Here is a 25,975-nt window from a genome sequence, read left to right on the forward strand (position 1 = left end):
AAGGTAGGGTAATGCTTGACATAACATTTGTAATAAATTGGCACTATACAAATAAAGATTGATTGATTGCAGGTCAGACTTTATCACATGTATTGTGAGCTTTAAGCCAGTTTCAATAAGTCTGTGATGAGGTCTGAAGCAGCAACATGTCATAACTATACAAGCAATCTGATAGATCCTGTAATAAAGAACGAGTAACAATCGTATGTCTTTCTGTGAGATTTGTAAGACATTTTCAAAAGGACTAGCCTATATGGCCAACTGGCTCCCCTCAGGGCTGTGTGTGCCCTCCTCTGCTCTTCATTCTCTACACCGACTGCAGAACCACACAGCCAAACTGTCCCCTGGTGAAGTACGCAGACGACACAGTTCTCCTGTCTCTGCTGTCAGGCCCCTCTCAGCACCATGGACCAGTTCTTCAGGAGTTTGTGGAGTGGTGTGAGAGGTCCTGCCTCCAACTGAACATGAGCAAGACCAAAGGCATGGTGGTGACCTTCTCCAACAAGCAGAGGGAACTGGCTGCAGCTGCAATCCCCACAATCCATAGGAATCCTGTTAAACTAATAGAGGAGTAGAAGTACCTGGGTACCACCTTTGACGTGCTGAAATTCTCCTCCAACACCGAGGAGATTCTCAGGAAATGTCCGCAGCGAAAATACCTCCTGAGGAAGCTCAATTCCTTTGGAGTCAGTAAGAACATTCTTCTGACCTTCTACTACTCCTTCATTGAGAGCATTATTACATTTTCTATGACCTGCTGGTTCCACTCCACCACCCTCCAGAACAGAAACCACCTGCAGAGCATGGTCACAGTCTGCTCTAAGATCACTGGACTACCTGTAAGGACTCTAACATCCATCTACGAGCAACAGACTCTCAGGCTAGCAGGTCGGATTATGCAGGAAACCCATCACACGCTCTCTTCCCAGCGTTTGAGTGGCTCCCCTCAGGACGCTGGCTTCGCTGTCCCTGCTGCAGGACACAGAAGAGAAGAGCAACCATTGTTCCCAGGGCTGTCCAGCTCCTCAACTCCTAACCCCCCCCCCCCCCAAAAAAACAAAAACAAAAAAACAAACAAACAGACACCAACACCTCTCACCCAATGCAGACTCTTAGCTGTGAACTTTGCTGTTTAACTTCCTTTATATTTGACATGCACCTTAACTGCCTCTGCTTTATCTGGTCTCATGAACTACATAATTTTATTCTATCCAGTTTATATTAGTATTTATACAGTCCTGGTGACTTTATTCCTGTTGCTTCTTATCCATCATTGCACTACGGTCACTTAATTTATCTCATATTTACCTTTATAGTTATGTAGTGGCTATTTGTCCAAAAACAAATAAAAAATCTAAATAATCAAATGACCACTGATGCACCATGGGGATGTGATGTACGCAGGCAAAAGAAATCCAATGTCCATGCAAGAGCTGCGGTATTTTGGTGGTTTATTTGAAAAAAGCAAACAAAAGAACAAAGAAAATCGTGGCTCCTGCTGCCTCTCTTGCTCTGGTAAAAAACAATAGGCCGACCCAGGTGCATGCTGGTTCTCTACCTGCCTCTTATTTAAATAACCTCCGGTGCCCACAGTATTCCCCAAATACCTAACAAAAATACTAATACAAAACTAAATTTACTAAACAAATAACTAGCAAAAAGAAAATATTATCCAAAATCTTTTCTAAACAAAGAAAACGTGTAGAATGAATAAATAAACAACACCATCCAAATATTAGTAAACTAAATACCAAAACTAATTCTAACCACAATTAAATAGCTCCAACAAGTTATATTGTATATATTAGTTCTGTTGTTCCATTTTTCACCATGCACCTTATAACTTATCATTTAGTTTTGCCTACTTGCACATAGCTTTGTATGTATATATATATATATATATATATATATATATATTTATTTCTCGTTTACTGCACATAGTTCTGTTTACATCTGTCAGTCCTATCACTGTCCACACTACTTTTCTTATATTTTGTATGTTTAGTTTAAGCTTTAAGTTGTATTTAAACTGACTGTTTATATTTAGGTTAAAATGTTTCACCTGCCTGCACTGTTGTTATTTTACTGCTCTGTGTGATTTTGAATTGCCCCCCGGGGACAAAAAGTTTTTTGAATTAAACTGAATTGAATTTAAACCTGCTGCAGACTTGAATATACGTATAGAAGAATCAACTTTTCTACTACTGGGGTTAAATACTAACATTGTAAAAATATTGATGCCCCTGTTATTAAAAACGTGCAAGTGCATGATCTGTGTGCAAAGATCGGAAAACTGTCACCTTCCTTAAATAAATAAAGCCCTTATTCTATCATTTCTGTCACATTTTGTTTGGCTGATTCTTATTAATTATAAAAGTATGTGTAGTGTTAGCAGTAACAGCTAAAGCCACTGAACTTGCCATTTATAATAATAATAATAATAATACATTTGATTTAAAACACACTTTACCTTTAAACAAAAATCTCAATAGCAATAGTCAAAGGTGAAATCAGAGTTAAGAACGTAAGCATAATCTAAATCTAAGCAACATCTAAAAGCAGTGGTTTAAGGGAAAAGGTCTTTTAAAGAGGAGAGTTTTTAAGTCTTTTTTAAAGGAGTCCACTGTCTGTGGGGCTCTCAGGTAATCATGAAGAGTATTCCATAGCCTTGGGGCAGCAGAAGAGAAGACTCTGTCCTCCAGGGAGCAGAGCTTAGTCCTGGGGGTTTGGAGGCAATTTGTGTCTTGTGCAGGTTAGTGGGGTGAGCAGTTCTTTGAGGTATGGAGGGGCATTTCCGTGTATACATTGATGGGCGAGTAATGTGATTTTATATTCGATCCTGAGTGAGACGGGAAGCCAGTGTAGTGAGTGCAGGATGGGTGTGATGTGCTCGTGTTTCCGCACTCTCCTCAGGATCCTGGTCGCGCTGTTCTGTATGTACTGGAGTTTCTGTATGCTCTTGCCAGGGAGCCTGGAGGAGACAAAAGCGTGGACGAGTTTCTCAGCGTCTTGGGGGGTGAGTGAGGGGCGGAGTTTAGCAATGTTCTTGAGATGGAAAAACAAGGTTTTGCAGATGTGTTTTATGTGTGAATCAAAGGTTAGATGAGGGTCCATTTTTACGCCTAGGTTGGTGATGAGCAGTGAAAGATGGATGTCTTGACCAGAGAAAGATATGGTGGTTATGGGAGATGATTGAACTTGGTGAGGTGTTTGCCGACTAGCATGGCTTTGGTTTTTGAGCTGTTTAATTGGAGGAAGTTTTGACTCGTCCACGCTTTTATCTCCTCCAGGCAGGTGGTGAGTGTGGATGAAGCTGGTGAGGCTGTGGACGAGGTGGTGTGGGTTTTCATGTACAGTTGCATGTCGTCAGCATAGCAGTGGAATGAGATTCCGTGCCGGGTGATGATGTGACCGAGGGGGAGCAGGTAGAGGGTATATATAAGCTACAGTGTCAGTAATAAAGACAAAAGTATGTGTAGTGTTAGCAGTAACAGCTAAAGCCACTGAACTTGCTATTTATATAATATATATGCTTTTATAGGCTATATTTTATTTTAGTCTATAAGAGTTCAAATCTTGAATTCCCAGAGCACAGGAAGCAGGAGGAGAAAAACAAGTGACAGAATACATGTGTAATATGTTAGATAACTACTGATTTAAATCCTAAAATTACCTAACTTTATCATCAGAAATTAGGGGAACATTCTATGTTCAAATACATGTACTGGCTTCTTGTAAAGGGTTTTATGCTCTCGGTGCAAGGCAAATTCCCCTAGGGGCAATAAAGGTTTTATTCATTCGATGCAGCAGCCAGTATGTCCTCCTTCTTGTTTGGATTCTACGCCAGAATGATCTGCATTTCTTTTGACCAAAGAAGGTAGGCGGTTTTAAGGCACCCTGACACGACCGTTTTGGACGCCCCTCAGTTTGCGAGATATGAGAGCAGTTGTCATGGCAAACCAACAGGAGTTGCAGCAATTGAAGCAGTCAAGCAAACTGATTCAGATCTTTGATTCTACCCAACCTAAAAATCTCGGTATGTTTCTAAAAAGTTCCACCACCAGAAACATGGTAAAAGAGCCAAAAATATTGGAGCTGCTTTTGTAAAAAATGGAAAGAGATTAGAACACAGAAAGGTTTCAAGACTAATCTGAGTTACAATAGAACAGATGATCAGTTGACGTTTCTAGACCTTGAAGTACATAACCTGTTAAAGGGCAGGTTCTGATCTCAGCAGCCCTGCTCTCTCCAGTGCTTTGTCAACATTGGGAATTAGTTTTTCGTGAAAGTCCCACAGGCGTGTATCCTCATTGAGCTCCTTGGCATCCAATTTTCCCCTCAGAGAACCACGGACGTGAATGATCCGACAAACGTCTGGGGGAACTATGTATGTGGTTCCAAAAGCCTTGAGCACATCATGCACAGAAACCTGCTCCACCAACCTGTTAATCACAGAGACACAAAAGAACAGTGTATCAGTGACCCTCGTCTTGGCTTGGAGGCATATGTTTTGGATCCGGCTGCACTCTGAATTGAGCTTCTGTTTGACTTAGAGCAGACTGTCCTTCCAATGTTATTCTCCAATTCTGAATAACTTCATGTCTATTAGGACTCTGATTTGCTGTAAGGAATATCCCCCATCAATCTTTACAACATTTAACCCATTTAGATTGGATGCAACGTTTGCCTGTCCACCTTTAAGATCAGATCTGACGCTGACGTGCACATACCTTTAGGACTTGATGCAACGTCGCCATGTAACATTGTTTTTGTTGTTTTTCATTGATAATTCTAAAAAAAATTATTGCACTTTAGTGCACAGGCAATTATTGAGGTTTAAGCTTTCACATATTTCTAATTTGATGTCTCTTTCTGCTCCAAAAGCTGAAAAATTAAGAATTTAGTCCACATTGAAATTCTTTGCTGTTTTTCTGGAGTTTTGGGAGGTTGTTGTCAAAAAATGCTCAGGTTTGAGAGGGTGTTTTTTTTAGGCAAGATTAGGAAGGATTAGGAAAAAACTTTTTACAATGACTGAAAATGTTTTTTTTTCCAAAAAGACTTGGCAAAATACACAATTCATAGTACCAAAACACTGGCTCTTCTGACTAAGTGAGCAACTTTTCAGTCCAAAAATCCTCATCCTACCTTGGCTGAACTATTAACTTGTACGGGTGATATTTTGTTCTGTCAGGGTCCTCCCTGTAGATGTGCTCCAGAATATTGAACCCCGGCACTTCGTCCCACTTAGGTAGATGAAACCTCTTGCTTGGCTCGAAAACAGTCTTGGGGAAGACATGATTCTCAATGAGGAACACACCTGTCTGTAGAATGTGACACAACATGGAAGACGGGGGGAAATATAAAAATATTAATACATGTCAAATATGATTGTTTTGATTCTGTTCTAGCAAAAGTGGCCTACCTTTGGATGCTGCTGTTGGAGTGTGTTCATCAAAGACGTCAGGTTGTTGTGTTGGTATGGCATTATAATCTCATCAATATCGTTCAACAGGACGTAACGCGACCGGTCCATGGATCTGTAAACACACTCGTTAAGTGTAGCCAGTTGACCAAAGTAATGCACGTCCCCCCCGCTCAAAGAGTAGAGCCAGCCCCAAGATGGACTCAGAAACAAGTCGATCGGCCAAGGAACTATCTCCAGGAAGCCTGTCCTGCTGTAGCTCTGAAACAGGAGGTCCAGTTCTGGGCCACAGCTGGTGTTGTAGATCACCACCCTGTCAACGCCTAGCAACCTGCAGATAGGTAAATCAAAGGTTCAATCATTTGTTCAACCAATTAAAAGAAATAACACAGTTAGTCATATTGTGCTAGTGATTTCCAGCTTTTTTGGCAGCATTTTTTACATCTCTTGTAGCTTACATATTGGCATTTCAAAGCAGGATATTCACGCCCCTGTCTGCAATGTTCTTATGCATGGATGCAGAATGGTTGGGGTTTGTTGTTCCACCCATGATCTATCTTCAGATGTAACAGGCGCAACAGGGGGAGACAGTGAAAATCGGTAACAATGTGTAACATTGGAACAAGCTAGTTAAAACTGATTTTTGTACAAATTTGACTCACCATGTCATTAATTAACGACTCTGGCGACTAGTGGCACCCTAACCCTAACCCATAACATAAATTAGGGTCGTGTTAATGGAAGTTAATTGGCCAAAACCGTTGACATCAGGATAAGGCAAAAGAAGGAGACAGTAGAACAATGTTGGACCGTAGCTAAAGAAGTTCCGAGATGAAGCATTATAAGAGGTAAAACTGACGACTTTGATGTCATAATGACAAAGGCTGTACTGAAGGGTAAATCACTGCGTTCAAAAGTATTGGAATGGATAAGTGTTTGTTAGAACTTGAACTTTTCAGAAGTATGACAACAGCAGTGGAGGGATAATCAGATATTATGTGATGCAATTCAGTGCACTTTCTACAGAACCTTTCAAATATTTAGAGAAAATGCCTTAAGGTTGATTTGGAGCTGTGTAATGTGTGGTGTGATGCTGACCTGTACATCTCCAGCGATTGTGCAAACTGAAGCACGTTGTTGATTCCTCCAAACAAATTAGAGATACAGACTGTGAAGTTAAACTGCAACTTTTTCTCCTCATTCCCTGTGGTCTTCTGGTTTCTTATAGGAAGCCAAAGCTGGTCCAATGCCTTCACTCTTTCTGGCTTAGTCTGAAGAGTAACATGTGTAGCGTTGCAGTTTTGAGGAATCTGACACATGATATCCGCAGTGACAAAGAGAAAACCAAAGTTTTCTGCATGTTGTAAAATGTTTGTTGGAGTTGTATTTGATAACTGGCCTGCACAGCAGAAAAGACAGTAAAGAGGTTTGGCGGAGTTTGTTTTGAATATGCTAATAATGCGTAAATCAAATCCTTTCACTCTCTGGTCCATGAAGGCTGACACCAGGAAGTGGTCAGTGTTGTTCAGGGGGGTGATGGTGTGCTCGGCAGTCCCCACAGGGCATACTTTAGGAGGCTCCGGCAGCCTTGGGGGGGAAATGTACTCCACAGGGGATGTCCCAGTGACATAGAGAATGAAAATGATGGTAGAAACCATAGTAGAAACGAACAGGAAGAACAGTTTCCCTCTGGGTTCTTTTGCTTTGTTCATCTGGCCAAAGAGAGTAGATACCCAACCTGAGGCAGAAATACAAACAACAGTTAGAGACATGATACATTTCACTAGATTTAGATGGTCTGTTTTGTTTCTGCACACAGAGGTGTCATGCCATTTTAAAATGGGGGGACTGGGATCTCAGATTTTTAAAAAATCTGACAGGATTTTTCTCATATCTTAGTATTTAAAGAAACATCTGATTTTTATATAATATGTAGAAATGATCAATTATATTTCATGTATGGAACAGATCTGATTGAAAAGCTACGAATAAATGAACAAATAAAAGGTGAGGAATTTTGCATGATTTAACTGAGGTTCCAGACTGATCGAGAAATAATAACAATTATGCCTTTGATTAGAAATGTTAAAATGAAGAAAAGATTGCAGAACATGGCACATTCTTCCAATGCTTTTCAAAGAAGACCCCTTTGCCCCATTCCAACTTTAGCCTGAGCACCCACTACCAACTACTGCTTGAAAAATCGCGACCAAGATTTCGGATAATTTTTAGCCAATCAAATTTATTTAATGAGAAATTGTGCAGTTTGTAGCTTCCATCAGATTTTTTTGTACCTCAGACGGTAAAAACATCTGACGGAAGCTAGAAACAAAACAAACACGTTTAAAACCCACTGCTGACACTTCCGCGACTCTTTCTGCTAATTCATTTATTTTCTAACAGATCAAACTCCGGTTTGACTAGACATACAGTCCATTACTGTTTTACAGTACAAACATTGATTGCTGTTCCATCCAGCCCGCTTTTATTTTAAAGATGTTATCCTGATCTTCAGATGTTGGAACTTTCCCTAAATGTGTTAGTTAGGGGTCTTTGGCCGGCGCCTGGACATCACGGGCCAGAAAAGGCTTGGCAAAGACACTTACACTCACCTGTGATTTCCAGCTTCCAATTTTACTTTACTGCTAAGTATTCAAAGTAAACTAAGAGGGTAAACCCCCATATAACTGCTTCAAGGCAGGTCTTTATTGCTTTGAGATAATAGTGCAACTCACTGATACACATGTGCTGCGGATCGATCGCAATTAAATCAATCAGAAATGACCAAATATGGCACTACAAGTGTTTTACACAGGACATGTGAACAGAGGAACTGCTGCAAAATGCTTCAGACACACAGAAACTAGATGAGGACCCCTTCAGATTGAAAACATGAAAGTAATGACCACAAATTAAAAGAACACAGCCCCAAAGTTAATGAATTTCCATATTTGTAAAAAAGAAAAACAATCTCAAAGTCAAACTTCTTAATAAGAAAATTCTTAGATAAAAGCAGTTATATTTGCAAGTCACAGTAAATTTAGCTCTGATGTTAAGGTGTTCTGTTATTTGTAGCTTGTTCGATTGAAAGAACAGAAAATTCTGGTTATTGATCAAATGGATCCAAAACCCTTTTTCATAAGGTAGTTGCCCATATCTAACCTTTTAACCTTTAAACGGCTTTGTTTGTCTTTCGCCATGCCTGGATTGACTTCAGTTGTAAATGTGACACAATGACACTGTCCAGCCCAGAAGTTTGGTTCCAAAGCATCCTCGAGTGAGATCGTTGGACCTGATAGGACACTAACTTTCCCTGTTTTACTGACCGCAAGAGTGATAAGGCACAGAGTTATTAATGACCCTGTGGAGACTGGTTCCATCTCTCATCAGTTTGAAAAGCTAAGACATTTCACCCCGACTCAGAACCCGATCATTCATATTCCTTTTGCAGGGTCAAACAGCATTTCCTGCAGATATGTCTTAAATCTCAGCAGAGAAACGCCTGAGTGCTTCTCTTGACTAAATATTAAACTGGGTAAACTACTGATCAAATCATTCAGTAATAGCTCTCACGTGCATCATGTATTGTTTTTTTTAATAAATCCTAACAACTCTGCACGATACTGTAGGACTGGAATGCCATGATCCCATACGACCATCTAAAGTCTGCTGCTAAAGTTTTACTTTTTGAGTTATGTTGGAAATGAACTTTGTAGGCGTGTATGAATTCCAAAAAATGGATTATTAACAAATGTTCCTTAGTTTTATTTCCTCCTATGGGGAGGTGGTGCACCTTAATGATGCAAAATAGTGACCCATTATTTTGGTACAAGATTTGTTATGAATTCTTAATTCCAAAAATGATCAACTGAGCACAAAAATAAAATCAAGTAATTACAGGATGAAGCACTTTGTTCAGCTTTTCTCAGGTTAGACAAGTGTAGGCTGTATTGCTGCTGTCTGGAGTTTTAAAAATCTAGTCGTCTATTTTTTTCATTTCTGATTCCCTCGCTGTTTTTCGTAACGATAAAAGTGTAAAAAACTCAATTTGATAAAAAAAAAAAAAGTGCAGATCAGAGCATTTCTCAATTCAGTTTAAATTTCCTCATTCCTAATGACAATCTCTCACAGCCGCTCGCTCAGCTTCAGGCGATAACTAGAAACTAGAATGACAGACTGACTAGTAATGCCAGATTTACCTGCGGAAAATGCATGGGAATGCTAACCGCTGAAATGTTTTGCAAAACAGTGCTGAATGAAGAAGAATGAGCAGAAACAGCTGAAGGATTAGTAGATGAAGAAAAAGTAGATGTAGAAGAAGAGGAAAAAGTAAAATAAAAGTAATAGAAGATGAAGAAAAAGTAGTACAATCAGAAGAATAAGAAGTAGAAGAAGAAAAAGCAGTAAAAGCAGAATAAGAACTCACTCAGAGCTGAAGTGTGGTTAGTCCTCTCCTCAGTTGAAGTTAGGCAAAGCAGGCGGGGATGGTTATGAGTCTCTGTCCTTCAGGTTTCTGCCAGGTGACAAATATTAATTTCCCAGTTTGAGATCAATAAAGTAATTCTATTCTATTCTATATCCTCCACCATCATCTGATTCCCTCCTCTCCACCTTTAAATCTACTCCCAGGTCCAACAAACTCTGTGTTTAACACACCTGCGACTCCGACTCTCTGTTGGGCGGGGCGATGCCAAAGCAGTGATGTGTGTATTTTGCGTGCTGCCGCACATCTGCTGCCTATCAGAACAACCGAGTTGGCATTCTTCACATCAAGTATCATTGTGGCTGTGCTGCCTCGAGCTGGAGGTTTAACCAACCTTTTAATTAAATTAAGTTAAAATGATATGGGAATTTTATTCTGAGTTGTATTGTGCAGTATGCTGTACGTTGTTTAAGCGACCTACACATTTTGAACATTTAAACACAAACAGGTTTTCAGTCATTAGCGAAAGCTAGCGGCAAACTGATGCTACGGCGCTGCATTGTTAACATATCTGGTCAAATACCGTTCAAACAGGACAGACATGTTATCTTCTGACTGGTTGTGTTAATTCATGCTCGATAACTTGTTACAGCTACAAAAGTAGCCATTAGGGCAGGGGTGTCCAAAGTGCGGCCCGAGGGCCATTTGCGGCCCTTGAGGGGATTTTTTTGACTTCAAATGAAGAATCAAGGCAAGGCAGGCAAGTTTATTTATATAGTACATTTCAACAACAAGGCAATTCAAAGTGCTTCACACAAGACATCAAAAGCATCATGACAGAGGAAAGAAAAGAAACATTAAAATAGAACATTAAAAAAAATACAAAAAATCACTGGAATTATTAAATCTGAACATATGTTTAAATAAAAATAATAAAAATGAAATTAATTGAAATAAATAAAGTAAAAATATAAAAAGAGTTAAAAGTTACAGTGCAGAGTTAAAATTTAAAATCTTATTAAAATTGTTTAATGAAAGGCAGCTGTAAATAGGTGTGTCTTCAACCTCGATTTAAAAGAGCTGAGAGTTTCAGCAGACCTGCAGTTTTCTGGGAGTTTGTTCTCGATATAAAGAGCATAGAAACTGAACGCTGCTTCTCCATGTTTGGTTCTGACTCCGGGGACAAAGAGCAGATCTGTCCCAGACGACCTGAGCGGTCTGGATGGTTCGTAATTAATCAGGAGGTCACTAATGTATTTTGGCCCTAAACCTTTAAGCGCTTTATAAACCAGCAACAGGATTTTAAAGTCTATTCTCGGACAGACTGGAAGCCAGTGTAAAGACCTCAGAACTGGACTGATGTGATCCATTTTCTTGGTTTTGGTGAGGACTCTAGCAGCAGCGTTCTGGATCAGCTGTAGTTGTCTGACAGATTTTTTTAGGCAGACCTGTAAAGACACTGTTGCAGTAATCAAGACGACTGAAGATAAAAGCATGGACAAGTTTTTCCAGGTCCTGCTGGGACATAAGTCCTCTAATTCTCGATATGTTCTTCAGGTGATAGTAGGCTGACTTTGTAATTGTCTTAATGTGGCTTTTAAAATTGAGGTCTGAGTCCATCACTACGCCCAGATTTCTTGCCTGGTCTGTGGTTTTAAATCCTACTGACTGAAGCTGATTGCTGACTCCAAAAACAACAACCTTGGTTTTGTTTTTGTTTAGCTGGAGAAAATTTTTGCACATCCACTCATGGATTTGTTCTATGCATTTACCCAGTGCTTTTATGGGACCATGGTTGCCTGGCGACATTGTAATATATATTTGTGTGTCGTCTGCGTAGTTATGATAACTTTTTTTTAATTTTCTTTATAATCTGAGCTAGTGGACGCATGTAGAGGTTAAACAGAAGAGGCCCCAGGATGGAACCTTGGGGAACTCCACAAGTAATTTTTGTTTGCTCAGATTTGAAGTTTCCTATAGACACAACAAAGTCCCTGTCCTTTAAGTAGGATTCAAACCAGTGCCAGAAACTCCCACCAAGCTTTCCAGTCAGTCAAGACTGTGTTGGAGGATAATAACGACGCAGCTCCTCAAAGTGTCGTGAGTGTTGGTGTTGTTGTGGAAGAAGAGATTGTCCTTCAAGATCTCCCTGACCTGCCAGCTGCTTTTGCTTACCTCTTTGGACTGATCTATGCTTTAAACCTGAAGTCACCCGAAAGATCTGAGGTACACATTTGAAACTGTTCAGAAGGTTTTCATGGAACTTGGTACAGACCTCTCTGCAAGGGTCAGATCCCTCAAAAACAAACTCCTTCAGTGAATCCACAAGTTAACTGATAATGTTGGATGTGAAATGTTGACCTCTAAAAGTTCCCTTCTGTCCAGCCAACACCATGTTAATTTACTCTTGCTGTTACTCACTCTCAACTCTTATGTACCTCCATCTCCAACTCTTATATTTATTTTGCTCTTTTATTGGGTTTTTCTTAAACATGTTACATGTTAAGATTCAGTGTTTGTAAATTGTCACATAGTATTGAGCAGTGTTACAAAAAAGAATATGCTGATTATTTTGAGACCGGAAGTTACAGCGCTCAGTTACCTTGTGAACAGATGTATTAGATTCATAGTTGTGTATCATGGTTCTGTATGGTCTTGTATACATGACTCATGTTTGATCTTTTATTCAATCTCAAAGTTTACAAGTATACAATGTAGCACAAGTTGACTGCTAGGACTGGGACAATTGGGTCTCATCTGTTTGCATTTACTTGGCCCTGTTGAAAGGGATTTGATGCTGGTACAGTTTAAATAAAACAAATGTTTTGAATGTATATGTTGCATCTGTAATTATTTATACATTTGATTAGAAGTTATTGGTTACATTATATTATTTATATAACATTATAACTATTGCGGTGTGCAATTTGAAATTCCTCTTAAATTATTCTGCTATACTAACTTAACCAAATTTAAGTGGATTCTGTGTAAGAATTCAGAGTTATTACAATGTAAAATTCTAAGTTAGTGCAATTTACAGTTGAGTTGACAAACATCAGAATTCAGAGTTGAGCAACCTCAAAAGCAAAACTTAAAATATTTAGTTTAATTGCCCAACTTAAAATTTTATCGAAGTTTGTTGCCTTGAAATTTTGAGTTCACCCAACTTTTCTTTTTTTGCAGTGGTTTACGTCTCACCTGCACCTTCACGAGACACATGACGACTTAAGTAGTTTACATACATAAACTTTTGAAAAAGTAGCATTTATTTGTTGGGGGGATTAAAAACCAGATGATGGCTGATGATGTCATCTGAGGCTGATGGGATGAAGAAGGTGATGAAACAGTGTATAGGCTTGCTGGTGATGGGGAAGTGGAGGTTTGCACGTGACAATGGCATGCATGAACTTGAGTAAGAGAAAGTTGTAAAGGGTTGAAAAATGTGTTTTGTTCTAAGCTAAAAAAACAAAGGTTATTTAAAGGTTAAAAATGGATCACAAGATTCAAGGTTCAAAGTCATTGGGACATTGTAAAAGTTAATTATAGTGAAAATACAGTTCATTGCTAAAAGAACAAGTTAAATGAGTTAAAAAGAGATCCCAATATATTTTTTTATGTTTATGTATCTCAAATAGCTATTTAAAGCCTGATTCCTGTGCACTGAGCGAAGTACTATGTTATTACAATACCGACCTGGGTCGCTAGAGGGCGCATAGCGCCTTTGAGGAGCATTATACCCCAAAGACGCAAAATCTGCAGAATAAATCCTGCAGCCGAGCTGAACACAGCCAAACTTAGTTGCTTCTTTGTATTTACATACAGACAGACCACTGCAGGTTAAAGACACACTCCTCCCTGGCACCCCTAGGCCAGGTCGGAGGAGCAACAAAGTCATATTTAAATAAAGAGTGGAGCAGTGCTATAGGATAAATGTTTCCAGGTGATATGAACAGCTGATGCTTGCTTAGTGTGAAAATGGAGCTTTAAAACCCGCGTGCAGAATATAAAGTCTTCCTGACTGAACTTTCCCTAGAGCTACATGTATCTGGTTAAATTATTTGTTTTTCTGGATTCATTCATTCCCAATGGGTGACAAGAAATATGTTGATCTTTTCAATCCTATATGGAGCAGTGAGACAGTTTTCAATAGTTTTGTGTCCTAAAAGGGTCACCAAATGGTTGCTTAAACCAAGCAGAAAATAGGTCTCAGTAGAGAAAATAAATAAAAATATTGACAAAGTCTCCATTTATCAAGTAAAACACTATGCCTTTGCCAGGATTAAGAAACATGAACAATGAAAAGCTATCTGCAAACTACACCGCATTTTCTGAACAACCACAACAAAGAAGTGATTTTTTTCCTACTCTAGTGCCTCCTTGATGCCCTTTTGCTTTGTTGGATACAGTATTTGCTTAGGCTATAATGCATCTACCAACAACTTTTTGAGGATCATTTGTGAAGTGTTGATCTTTCCATCTTTGTTAAGACATGTTTGTTAAAGTTTGTTTGAGTCCAGATGAGTTAAACAGAATCACATTTGGTTCCTTAAACGCTCATCATGGTGAGTACAAAGAAAAAGCTACCATCTTTAACAAACAGAAACCATGGACAGTGAATAAAGGATTATGGCTACTTTGGTCTTGTATGTACTTAAAAGTGAAGTAGTGAAAGAAACATAATGTTCTTCACTCAGGTAAATCATCACAACAACTTGAAAGCTTTAGGTGGGATGATTTTTATTTCAATCTTGTAGGGAGTCAAACTTTTTTGAGAGTAAATCTTGTTTTTCACCAGCAGATGTCCCCGCAGAGCAAATATTATCCGGCAGCCTCTGCTGCTGCTATTGTACTCCTGTCATGTGTGCTGATGATGGACTTATGATGGGTCTGTGTAGATTATATAACAGAGAATAAGGTAGGGTAAAGCTTGACATAACATTTGTAATAAATTGGCACTATACAAATAAAGATTGATTGATTGCAGGTCAGACTTTATCACATGTATTGTGAGCTTTAAGCCAGTTTCAATAAGTCTGTGATGAGGTCTGAAGCAGCAACATGTCATAACTATACAAGCAATCTGATAGATCCTGTAATAAAGAACGAGTAACAATCGTATGTCTTTCTGTGAGATTTGTAAGACATTTTCAAAAGGACTAGCCTATATGGCCAACTGGCTCCCCTCAGGGCTGTGTGTGCCCTCCTCTGCTCTTCATTCTCTACACCGACTGCAGAACCACACAGCCAAACTGTCCCCTGGTGAAGTACGCAGACGACACAGTTCTCCTGTCTCTGCTGTCAGGCCCCTCTCAGCACCATGGACCAGTTCTTCAGGAGTTTGTGGAGTGATGTGAGAGGTCCTGCCTCCAACTGAACATGAGCAAGACCAAAGACATGGTGGTGACCTTCTCCAACAAGCAGAGGGAACTGGCTGCAGCTGCAATCCCCACAATCCATAGGAATCCTGTTAAACTAATAGAGGAGTAGAAGTACCTGGGTACCACCTTTGACGTGCTGAAATTCTCCTCCAACACCGAGGAGATTCTCAGGAAATGTCCGCAGCGAAAATACCTCCTGAGGAAGCTCAATTCCTTTGGAGTCAGTAAGAACATTCTTCTGACCTTCTACTACTCCTTCATTGAGAGCATTATTACATTTTCTATGACCTGCTGGTTCCACTCCACCACCCTCCAGAACAGAAACCACCTGCAGAGCATGGTCACAGTCTGCTCTAAGATCACTGGACTACCTGTAAGGACTCTAACATCCATCTACGAGCAACAGACTCTCAGGCTAGCAGGTCGGATTATGCAGGAAACCCATCACACGCTCTCTTCCCAGCGTTTGAGTGGCTCCCCTCAGGACGCTGGCTTCGCTGTCCCTGCTGCAGGACACAGAAGAGAAGAGAAAATCGTGGCTCCTGCTGCCTCTCTTGCTCTGGTAAAAAACAATAGGCCGACCCAGGTGCATGCTGGTTCTCTACCTGCCTCTTATTTAAATAACCTCCGGTGCCCACAGTATTCCCCAAATACCTAACAAAAATACTAATACAAAACTAAATTTACTAAACAAATAACTAGCAAAAAGAAAATATTATCCAAAATCTTTTCTAAACAAAGAAAACGTGTAGAATGAATAAATAAACAACACCATCCAAATATTAGTAAACTAAATACCAAAACTAATTCTAACCACAATTAAATAGCTCCAACAAGTTATATTGTATATATTAGTTCTGTTGTTCCATTTTTCACCATGCACCTTATAACTTATCATTTAGTTTTGCCTACTTGCACATAGCTTTGTATGTATATATATATATATATATATATATATATATATATATATATATATATATATATATTTATTTCTCGTTTACTGCACATAGTTCTGTTTACATCTGTCAGTCCTATCACTGTCCACACTACTTTTCTTATATTTTGTATGTTTAGTTTAAGCTTTAAGTTGTATTTAAACTGACTGTTTATATTTAGGTTAAAATGTTTCACCTGCCTGCACTGTTGTTATTTTACTGCTCTGTGTGATTTTGAATTGCCCCCCGGGGACAAAAAGTTTTTTGAATTAAACTGAATTGAATTTAAACCTGCTGCAGACTTGAATATACGTATAGAAGAATCAACTTTTCTACTACTGGGGTTAAATACTAACATTGTAAAAATATTGATGCCCCTGTTATTAAAAACGTGCAAGTGCATGATCTGTGTGCAAAGATCGGAAAACTGTCACCTTCCTTAAATAAATAAAGCCCTTATTCTATCATTTCTGTCACATTTTGTTTGGCTGATTCTTATTAATTATAAAAGTATGTGTAGTGTTAGCAGTAACAGCTAAAGCCACTGAACTTGCCATTTATAATAATAATAATAATAATACATTTGATTTAAAACACACTTTACCTTTAAACAAAAATCTCAATAGCAATAGTCAAAGGTGAAATCAGAGTTAAGAACGTAAGCATAATCTAAATCTAAGCAACATCTAAAAGCAGTGGTTTAAGGGAAAAGGTCTTTTAAAGAGGAGAGTTTTTAAGTCTTTTTTAAAGGAGTCCACTGTCTGTGGGGCTCTCAGGTAATCATGAAGAGTATTCCATAGCCTTGGGGCAGCAGAAGAGAAGACTCTGTCCTCCAGGGAGCAGAGCTTAGTCCTGGGGGTTTGGAGGCAATTTGTGTCTTGTGCAGGTTAGTGGGGTGAGCAGTTCTTTGAGGTATGGAGGGGCATTTCCGTGTATGCATTGATGGGCGAGTAATGTGATTTTATATTCGATCCTGAGTGAGACGGGAAGCCAGTGTAGTGAGTGCAGGATGGGTGTGATGTGCTCGTGTTTCCGCACTCTCCTCAGGATCCTGGTCGCGCTGTTCTGTATGTACTGGAGTTTCTGTATGCTCTTGCCAGGGAGCCTGGAGGAGACAAAAGCGTGGACGAGTTTCTCAGCGTCTTGGAGGGTGAGTGAGGGGCGGAGTTTAGCAATGTTCTTGAGATGGAAAAACAAGGTTTTGCAGATGTGTTTTATGTGTGAATCAAAGGTTAGATGAGGGTCCATTTTTACGCCTAGGTTGGTGATGAGCAGTGAAAGATGGATGTCTTGACCAGAGAAAAATATGGTGGTTATGGGAGATGATTGAACTTGGTGAGGTGTTTGCCGACTAGCATGGCTTTGGTTTTTGAGCTGTTTAATTGGAGGAAGTTTTGACTCGTCCACGCTTTTATCTCCTCCAGGCAGGTGGTGAGTGTGGATGAAGCTGGTGAGGCTGTGGACGAGGTGGTGTGGGTTTTCATGTACAGTTGCATGTCGTCAGCATAGCAGTGGAATGAGATTCCGTGCCGGGTGATGATGTGACCGAGGGGGAGCAGGTAGAGGGTATATATAAGCTACAGTGTCAGTAATAAAGACAAAAGTATGTGTAGTGTTAGCAGTAACAGCTAAAGCCACTGAACTTGCTATTTATATAATATATATGCTTTTATAGGCTATATTTTATTTTAGTCTATAAGAGTTCAAATCTTGAATTCCCAGAGCACAGGAAGCAGGAGGAGAAAAACAAGTGACAGAATACATGTGTAATATGTTAGATAACTACTGATTTAAATCCTAAAATTACCTAACTTTATCATCAGAAATTAGGGGAACATTCTATGTTCAAATACATGTACTGGCTTCTTGTAAAGGGTTTTATGCTCTCGGTGCAAGGCAAATTCCCCTAGGGGCAATAAAGGTTTTATTCATTCGATGCAGCAGCCAGTATGTCCTCCTTCTTGTTTGGATTCTACGCCAGAATGATCTGCATTTCTTTTGACCAAAGAAGGTAGGCGGTTTTAAGGCACCCTGACACGACCGTTTTGGACGCCCCTCAGTTTGCGAGATATGAGAGCAGTTGTCATGGCAAATCAACAGGAGTTGCAGCAATTGAAGCAGTCAAGCAAACTGATTCAGATCTTTGATTCTACCCAACCTAAAAATCTCGGTATGTTTCTAAAAAGTTCCACCACCAGAAACATGGTAAAAGAGGCAACAATATTGGAGCTGCTTTTGTAAAAAATGGAAAGAGATTAGAACACAGAAAGGTTTCAAGACTAATCTGAGTTACAATAGAACAGATGATCAGTTGACGTTTCTAGACCTTGAAGTACATAACCTGTTAAAGGGCAGGTTCTGATCTCAGCAGCCCTGCTCTCTCCAGTGCTTTGTCAACATTGGGAATTAGTTTTTCGTGAAAGTCCCACAGGCGTGTATCCTCATTGAGCTCCTTGGCATCCAATTTTCCCCTCAGAGAACCACGGACGTGAATGATCCGACAAACGTCTGGGGGAACTTTGTATGTGGTTCCAAAAGCCTTGAGCACATCATGCACAGAAACCTGCTCCACCAACCTGTTAATCACAGAGACACAAAAGAACAGTGTATCAGTGACCCTCGTCTTGGCTTGGAGGCATATGTTTTGGATCCGGCTGCACTCTGAATTGAGCTTCTGTTTGACTTAGAGCAGACTGTCCTTCCAATGTTATTATCCAATTCTGAATAACTTCATGTCTTTTAGGACTCTGATTTGCTGTAAGGAATATCCCCCATCAATCTTTACAACATTTAACCCATTTAGATTGGATGCAACGTTTGCCTGTCCACCTTTAAGATCAGATCTGACGCTGACGTGCACATACCTTTAGGACTTGATGCAACGTCGCCATGTAACATTGTTTTTGTTGTTTTTCATTGATAATTCTAAAAAAAATTATTGCACTTTAGTGCACAGGCATTTATTGAGGTTTAAGCTTTCACATATTTCTAATTTGATGTCTCTTTCTGCTCCAAAAGCTGAAAAATTAAGAATTTAGTCCACATTGAAATTCTTTGCTGTTTTTCTGGAGTTTTGGGAGGTTGTTGTCAAAAAATGCTCAGGTTTGAGAGGGTGTTTTTTTTTAGGCAAGATTAGGGAGGATTAGGATTAGGAAAAACTTTTTACAATGACTGAAAATGTTTTTTTTTTCAAAAAGACTTGGCAAAATACACAATTCATAGTACCAAAACACTGGCTCTTCTGACTAAGTGAGCAAGTTATCAGTCCAAAAATCCTCATCCTACCTTGGCTGAACTATTAACTTGTGCGGGTGATATTTTGTTCTGTCGGGGTCCTCCCTGTAGATGTGCTCCAGAATATTGACCCCCGGCACTTCGTCCCACTTAGGTAGATGAAACCTCTTGCTTGGCTCGAAAACAGTCTTGGGGAAGACATGATTCTCAATGAGGAACACACCTGTCTGTAGAATGTGACACAACATGGAAGACGGGGGGAAATATAAAAATATTAATACATGTCAAATATGATTGTTTTGATTCTGTTCTAGCAAAAGTGGCCTACCTTTGGATGCTGCTGTTGGAGTGTGTTCATCAGAGACGTCAGGTTGTTGTGTTGGTATGGCATTATAATCTCATCAATATCGTTCAACAGGACGTAACGCGACCGGTCCATGGATCTGTAAACACACTCGTTAAGTGTAGCCAGTTGACCAAAGTAATGCACGTCCCCCCCGCTCAAAGAGTAGAGCCAGCCCCAAGATGGACTCAGAAACAAGTCGATCGGCCAAGGAACTATCTCCAGGAAGCCTGTCCTGCTGTAGCTCTTCAACAGGAGGTCCAGTTCTGGGCCACAGCTGGTGTTGTAGATCACCACCCTGTCAACACCTAGCAACCTGCAGATAGGTAAATCAAAGGTTCAATCATTTGTTCAACCAATTAAAAGAAATAACACAGTTAGTCATATTGTGCTAGTGATTTCCAGCTTTTTTGGCAGCATTTTTTACATCTCTTGTAGCTTACATATTGACATTTCAAAGCAGGATATTCACGCCCCTGTCTGCAATGTTTTTATGCATGGATGCAGAATGGTTGGGGTTTGTTGTTCCACCCATGATCTATCTTCAGATGTAACAGGCGCAACAGGGGGAGACAGTGAAAATCGGTAACAATGTGTAACATTGGAACAAACTAGTTAAAACAGATTTTTGTACAAATTTGACTCACCATGTCATTAATTAACGACTCTGGCGACTAGTGGCACCCTAACCCTAACCCATTACATAAATTAGGGTCGTGTTAATGGAAGTTAATTGGCCAAAACCGTTGACATCAGGATAAGGCAAAAGAAGGAGACAGTAGAACAATGTTGGACCGTAGCTAAAGAAGTTCCGAGATGAAGCATTAGAAGAGGTAAAACTGACGACTTTGATGTCATAATGACAAAGGCTGTACTGAAGGGTAAATCACTGCGTTCAAAAGTATTGGAATGGATAAGTGTTTGTTAGAACTTGAACTTTTCAAAGTATGACAACAGCAGTGGAGGGATAATCAGATATTATGTGATGCAATTCAGTGCACTTTCTACAGAACCTTTCAAATATTTAGAGAAAATGCCTTAAGGTTGATTTGGAGCTGTGTAATGTGTGGTGTGATGCTGACCTGTACATCTCCAGCGTCTGTACAAACTGAAGCACGTTGTTGATTCCTCCAAACAAATTAGAGATACAGACTGTGAAGTTAAACTGCAACTTTTTCTCCTCATTCCCTTTGGTCTTCTGGTTTCTTATAGGAAGCCAAAGCTGGTCCAATGCCTTCACTCTTTCTGGCTTAGTCTGAAGAGTAACATGTGTAGCGTTGCAGTTTTTAGGAATCTGACACATGATATCCGCAGTGACAAAGAGAAAACCAAATTTTTCTGTATGTTGTAAAATGTTTGTTGGAGTTGTATTTGATAACTGGCCTGCACAGCAGAAAAGACAGTAAAGAGGTTTGGCGGAGTTTGTTTTGAATATACTAATAATGCGTAAATCAAATCCTTTCACTCTCTGGTCCATGAAGGCTGACACCAGGAAGTGGTCAGTGTTGTTCAGGGGGGTGATGGTGTGCTCAGCAGTCCCCACAGGGCATATTTTCGGAGGCTCCGGCCTTGGGGGGGAAAAGTACTCCACAGGAGATGTCCCAGTGACATAGAGAATGAAAATGATGGTAGAAACCATAGTAGAAACGAACAGGAAGAACAGTTTCCCTCTGGGTTCTTTTGCTTTTTTCATCTGGCCAAAGAGGGTAGATTCCCAAACTGAGGCAGAAATACAAACAACAGTTAGAGACATGATACATTTCACTAGATTTAGATGGTCTGTTTTGTTTCTGCACACAGAGGTGTCATGCCATTTTAAAATGGGGGGACTGGGACCTCAGATTTTTTAAAATCTGACAGGATTTTTCTCATATCTTAGTATTTAAAGAAACATCTGATTTTTATAGCATATGTAGAAATGATCAATTATATTTCATGTATGGAACAGATCTGAAAAGCTACGAATAAATGAACAAATAAAAGGTGAGGAATTTTGCATGATTTAACTGAGGTTCCAGACTGATCGAGAAATAATAACAATTATGCCTTTGATTAGAAATGTTAAAATGGAGAAAAAAATTGAAAAATAGAAGAAAAGATTGCAGAACATGGCACATTCTTCCAATGCTTTTCAAAGAAGACCCCTTCGCCCCACTTCAACTTTAGCCTGAGCACCCACTACCAACTACTGCTTGAAAAATCGCGACCAAGATTTCGGATAATTTTTAGCCAATCAAATTTATTTAATGAGAAATTGTGCAGTTTGTGGCTTCCATCAGACTTTTTTGTACCTCAGACAGTAAAAACATCTGACGGAAGCTAGAAACAAAACAAACACGTTTAAAGCCCACTGCTGACACTTCCGCGACTCTTTCTGCTAATTCATTTATTTTCTAACAGATCAAACTCCGGTTTGACTAGACAGAGAGTCCATTACTGTTTTACAGTACAAACATTGATTGCTGTTCCATCCAGCCCGCTTTTATTTTTTCTAAACGGCTTTGTTTGTCTTTCGCCATGCCTGGATTGACTTCAGTTGTAAATGTGACACAATGACACTGTCCAGCCCGGAAGTTTGGTTCCAAAGCATCCTTGAGTGAGATTATTGGACCTGATAGGACACTAACTTTCCCTGTTTTACTGACCGCAAGAGTGATAAGGCACAGAGTTATTAATAACCCTGTGGAGACTGGTTCCATCTCTCATCAGTTTGAAAAGCTAAGATATTTCACCCCGACTCAGAACCCGATCATTCATATTCCTTTTGCAGGGTCAAACAGCATTTCCTGCAGATATGTCTTAAATCTCAGCAGAGAAACGCCTGAGTGCTTCTCTTGACTAAATATTAAACTGGGTAAACTACTGATCAAATCATTCAGTAATAGCTCTCATGTGCATCACGTATTGTTTTTTTAATAAATCCTAACAACTCTGCACGATACTGTAGGACTGGAATGCCATGATCCCATACGACCATCTAAAGTCTGCTGTTAAAGTTTAACTTTTTGAGGTGTGTTGGAAATGAACTTTGTGGGCGTGTATGAATTCCAAAAAATGGATTATTAACAAATGTTCCTTAGTTTTATTTCCTCCTATGGGGAGGTGGTGCACCTTAATGATGCAAAATAGTGACCCATTATTTTGGTACAAGATTTGTTATGAATTCTTAATTCCAAAAATGATCAACTGAGCACAAAAATAAAATCAAGTAATTACAGGATGAAGCACTTTGTTCAGCTTTTCTCAGGTTAGACAAGTGTAGGCTGTATTGCTGCTGTCTGGAGTTTTAAAAATCTAGTCGTCTATTTTTTTCATTTCTGATTCCCTCGCTGTTTTTCGTAACAATAAAAGTGTAAAAAACTCAAATTGATAAAAAAAAAGTGCAGATCAGAGCATTTCTCAAATCAGTTTAAATTTCCTCATTCCTAATGACAATCTCTCACAGCCGCTCGCTCAGCTTCAGGCAATAACTAGAAACTAGAATGACAGACTGACAAGTAATGCCAGATTTACCTGCGGAAAATGCATGGGAATGCTGACCGCTGAAATGTTTTGCAAAACAGTGCTGAATGAAGAAGAATGAGCAGAAACAGCTGAAGGATTAGTAGATGAAGAAAAAGTAGATGTAGAAGAAGAGGAAAAAGTAAAATAAAAGTAATAGAAGATGAAGAAAAAGTAGTACAATCAGAAGAATAAGAAGTAGAAGAAGAAAAAGCAGTAAAAGCAGAACAAGAACTCACTCAGAGCTGAAGTGTGGTTAGTCCTCTCCTCAGTTGAAGTTAGGCAAAGCAGGCGGGGATGGTTATGAGTCTCTGTCCTTCAGGTTTCTGCCAGGTGACAAATATTAATTTCCCAGTTTGAGATCAATAAAGTAATTCTATTCTATTCTATATCCTCCACTACCATCTGATTCCCTCCTCTCCACCTTTAAATCTACTCCCAGGTCCAACAAACTCTGTGTCTAACACACCTGCGACTCCGACTCTCTGTTGGGCGGGGTGATGCCAAAGCAGTGATGTGTGTATTTTGCGTGCTGCCGCACATCTGCTGCCTATCAGAACAATGACCCCATTAATCAATAGTTTATACTGAATGTCAGACAAAAGTATGCAATATTAACAACATTATGAGCTCACAAGAATAATTTCCGGTTGGATTACTACACTGCAAAAAAGCCAACTTGTATTTTTTGGCCTAAAATTTATGTTGGTAAAACTTGAAAATATAAATTATTTACATTTAAGGCAATAATGTTAGTTCAATAAAAGCAAGACAGTTGTATGCTCCAAAACACTTTAGTGAGTTGTTAATAGTTAAATCTTTAAGTTAGGGTTCAATACAAGGGACAACAGTTCTGCTAACTCTGATTTGTTTGTTGTGAAATGTGTGAAATTATCACTGGAATTATTAAATCCGAACATATGTTTAAATAAAAATAATTAAAATGAAATTAATTGAAATAAATAAAGTAAAAATATAAAAAGAGTTAAAAGTTACAGTGCAGAGTTAAAATTTAAAATCTAAACAGAGATTAAACAAAAAAATGTTTAATGAAAGGCAGCTGTAAACAGGTGTGTCTTCAACCTCGATTTAAAAGAGCTGAGAGTTTCAGAAGACCTGCAGTTTTCTGGGAGTTTGTTCTAGATATAAAGAGCATAGAAACTGAACGCTGCTTCTCCATTTTTGGTTCTGACACCGGGGACAGAGAGCAGATCTGTCCCAGACGACCTGAGCGGTCTGGATGGTTCGTAATTAATCAGGAGGTCACTAATGTATTTTGGCCCTAAACCTTTAAGCGCTTTATAAACCAGCAACAGGATTTTAAAGTCTATTCTCTGACAGACTGGAAGCCAGTGTAAAGACCTCAGAACTGGACTGATGTGATCCATTTTCTTGGTTTTGGTGAGGACTCTAGCAGCAGCGTTCTAGATCAGCTGTAGTTGTCTGACAGATTTTTTTAGGCAGACCTGTAAAGACACTGTTGCAGTAATCAAGACGACTGAAGATAAAAGCATGGACAAGTTTTTCCAGGTCCTGCTGGGACATAAGTCCTCTAATTCTTGATATGTTCTTCAGGTGATAGTAGGCTGACTTTGTAATTGTCTTAATGTGGCTTTTAAACTTGAGGTCTGAGTCCATCACTACGCCCAGATTTCTTGCCTGGTCTGTGGTTTTAAATCCTACTGACTGAAGCTGATTGCTGACTCTTAGTTGCTCCTCCTTTGCTCCAAAAACAACAACCTTGGTTTTGTTTTTGTTTAGCTGGAGAAGATTTTTGCACATCCACTCACTGATTTGTTCTATGCATTTACCCAGTGCTTTTATGGGAGCATGGTTGCCTGGCGACATTGTAATATATATTTGTGTGTCGTCTGCGTAGTTATGATAACTTAAAAAAATATATATATATAATCTGAGCTAGTGGACGCATGTAGAGGTTAAACAGAAGAGGCCCCAGGATGGAACCTTGGGGAACTCCACAAGTAATTTTTGTTTGCTCAGATTTGAAGTTACCTATAGACACAAAAAAGTCCCTGTCCTTTACATAGGATTCAAACCAGTTTAGTACTGTGCCAGAAACTCCCACCAAGCTTTCCAGTCAGTCGAGACTGTGTTGGAGGATAATAACGACGCAGCTCCTCAAAGTGTCGTGAGTGTTGGTGTTGTTGTGGAAGAAGAGATTGTCCTTCAAGATCTCCCTGACCTGCCAGCTGCTTTTGCTTACCTCTTTGGACTGATCTATGCTTTAAACCTGAAGTCACCCGAAAGATCTGAGGTACACATTTGAAACTGTTCAGAAGGTTTTCATGGAACTTGGTACAGACCTCTCTGCAAGGGTCAGATCCCTCAAAAACAAACTCCTTCAGTGAATCCACAAGTTAACTGACAATGTTGGATGTGAAATGATGTTGACCTCTAAAAGTTCCCTTCTGTCCAGCCAACACCATGTTAATTTACTCTTGCTGTTACTCACTCTCAACTCTTATGTACCTCCATCTCCAACTCTTATATTTATTTTGCACTTTTATTGGGTTTTTCTTAAACATGTTACATGTTAAGATTCAGTGTTTGTAAATTGTCACATAGTATTGAGCAGTGTTACAAAAAAGAATATGCTGATTATTTTGAGACCGGAAGTTACGGCGCTCAGTTACCTTGTTAACAGATTTATTAGATTCATAGTTGTGTATCATGGTTCTGTATGGTCTTGTATACATGACTCATGTTTGATCTTTTATT

General features: G+C 39.4%; 2 protein-coding genes across 2 annotated transcripts; both read right to left on the minus strand.

Annotated features, from left to right (window-relative positions):
• Window positions 1-1,174: 1,174 nt before the first annotated feature.
• LOC109996196 (uncharacterized) lies at window positions 1,175-12,700 on the minus strand. The gene is made up of 5 exons (XM_065947726.1): window positions 9,849-12,700; window positions 6,521-7,160; window positions 5,423-5,753; window positions 5,146-5,321; window positions 1,175-4,442 (listed from the first exon to the last, which is right to left on the minus strand). The coding sequence occupies exons 2-5, from the start codon at window positions 7,132-7,134 to the stop codon at window positions 4,211-4,213; spliced, it is 1,353 nt and encodes a 450-aa protein (XP_065803798.1). The 5' UTR covers window positions 7,135-7,160; window positions 9,849-12,700; the 3' UTR covers window positions 1,175-4,210.
• A 1,875-nt stretch (window positions 12,701-14,575) lies between these two features.
• LOC109996195 (uncharacterized) lies at window positions 14,576-23,709 on the minus strand. Its single transcript, XM_029280470.2, has 5 exons — window positions 23,476-23,709; window positions 20,818-21,454; window positions 19,721-20,051; window positions 19,444-19,619; window positions 14,576-18,734 (listed from the first exon to the last, which is right to left on the minus strand). Exons 2-5 carry the CDS (start codon window positions 21,426-21,428, stop codon window positions 18,503-18,505), a joined length of 1,350 nt encoding a protein of 449 aa, XP_029136303.2. The 5' UTR covers window positions 21,429-21,454; window positions 23,476-23,709; the 3' UTR covers window positions 14,576-18,502.
• Window positions 23,710-25,975: the final 2,266 nt, after the last annotated feature.

Source organism: Labrus bergylta, chromosome 18, assembly GCF_963930695.1.
Source record: "Labrus bergylta chromosome 18, fLabBer1.1, whole genome shotgun sequence".
Lineage (NCBI taxonomy): Eukaryota > Metazoa > Chordata > Actinopteri > Labriformes > Labridae > Labrus > Labrus bergylta.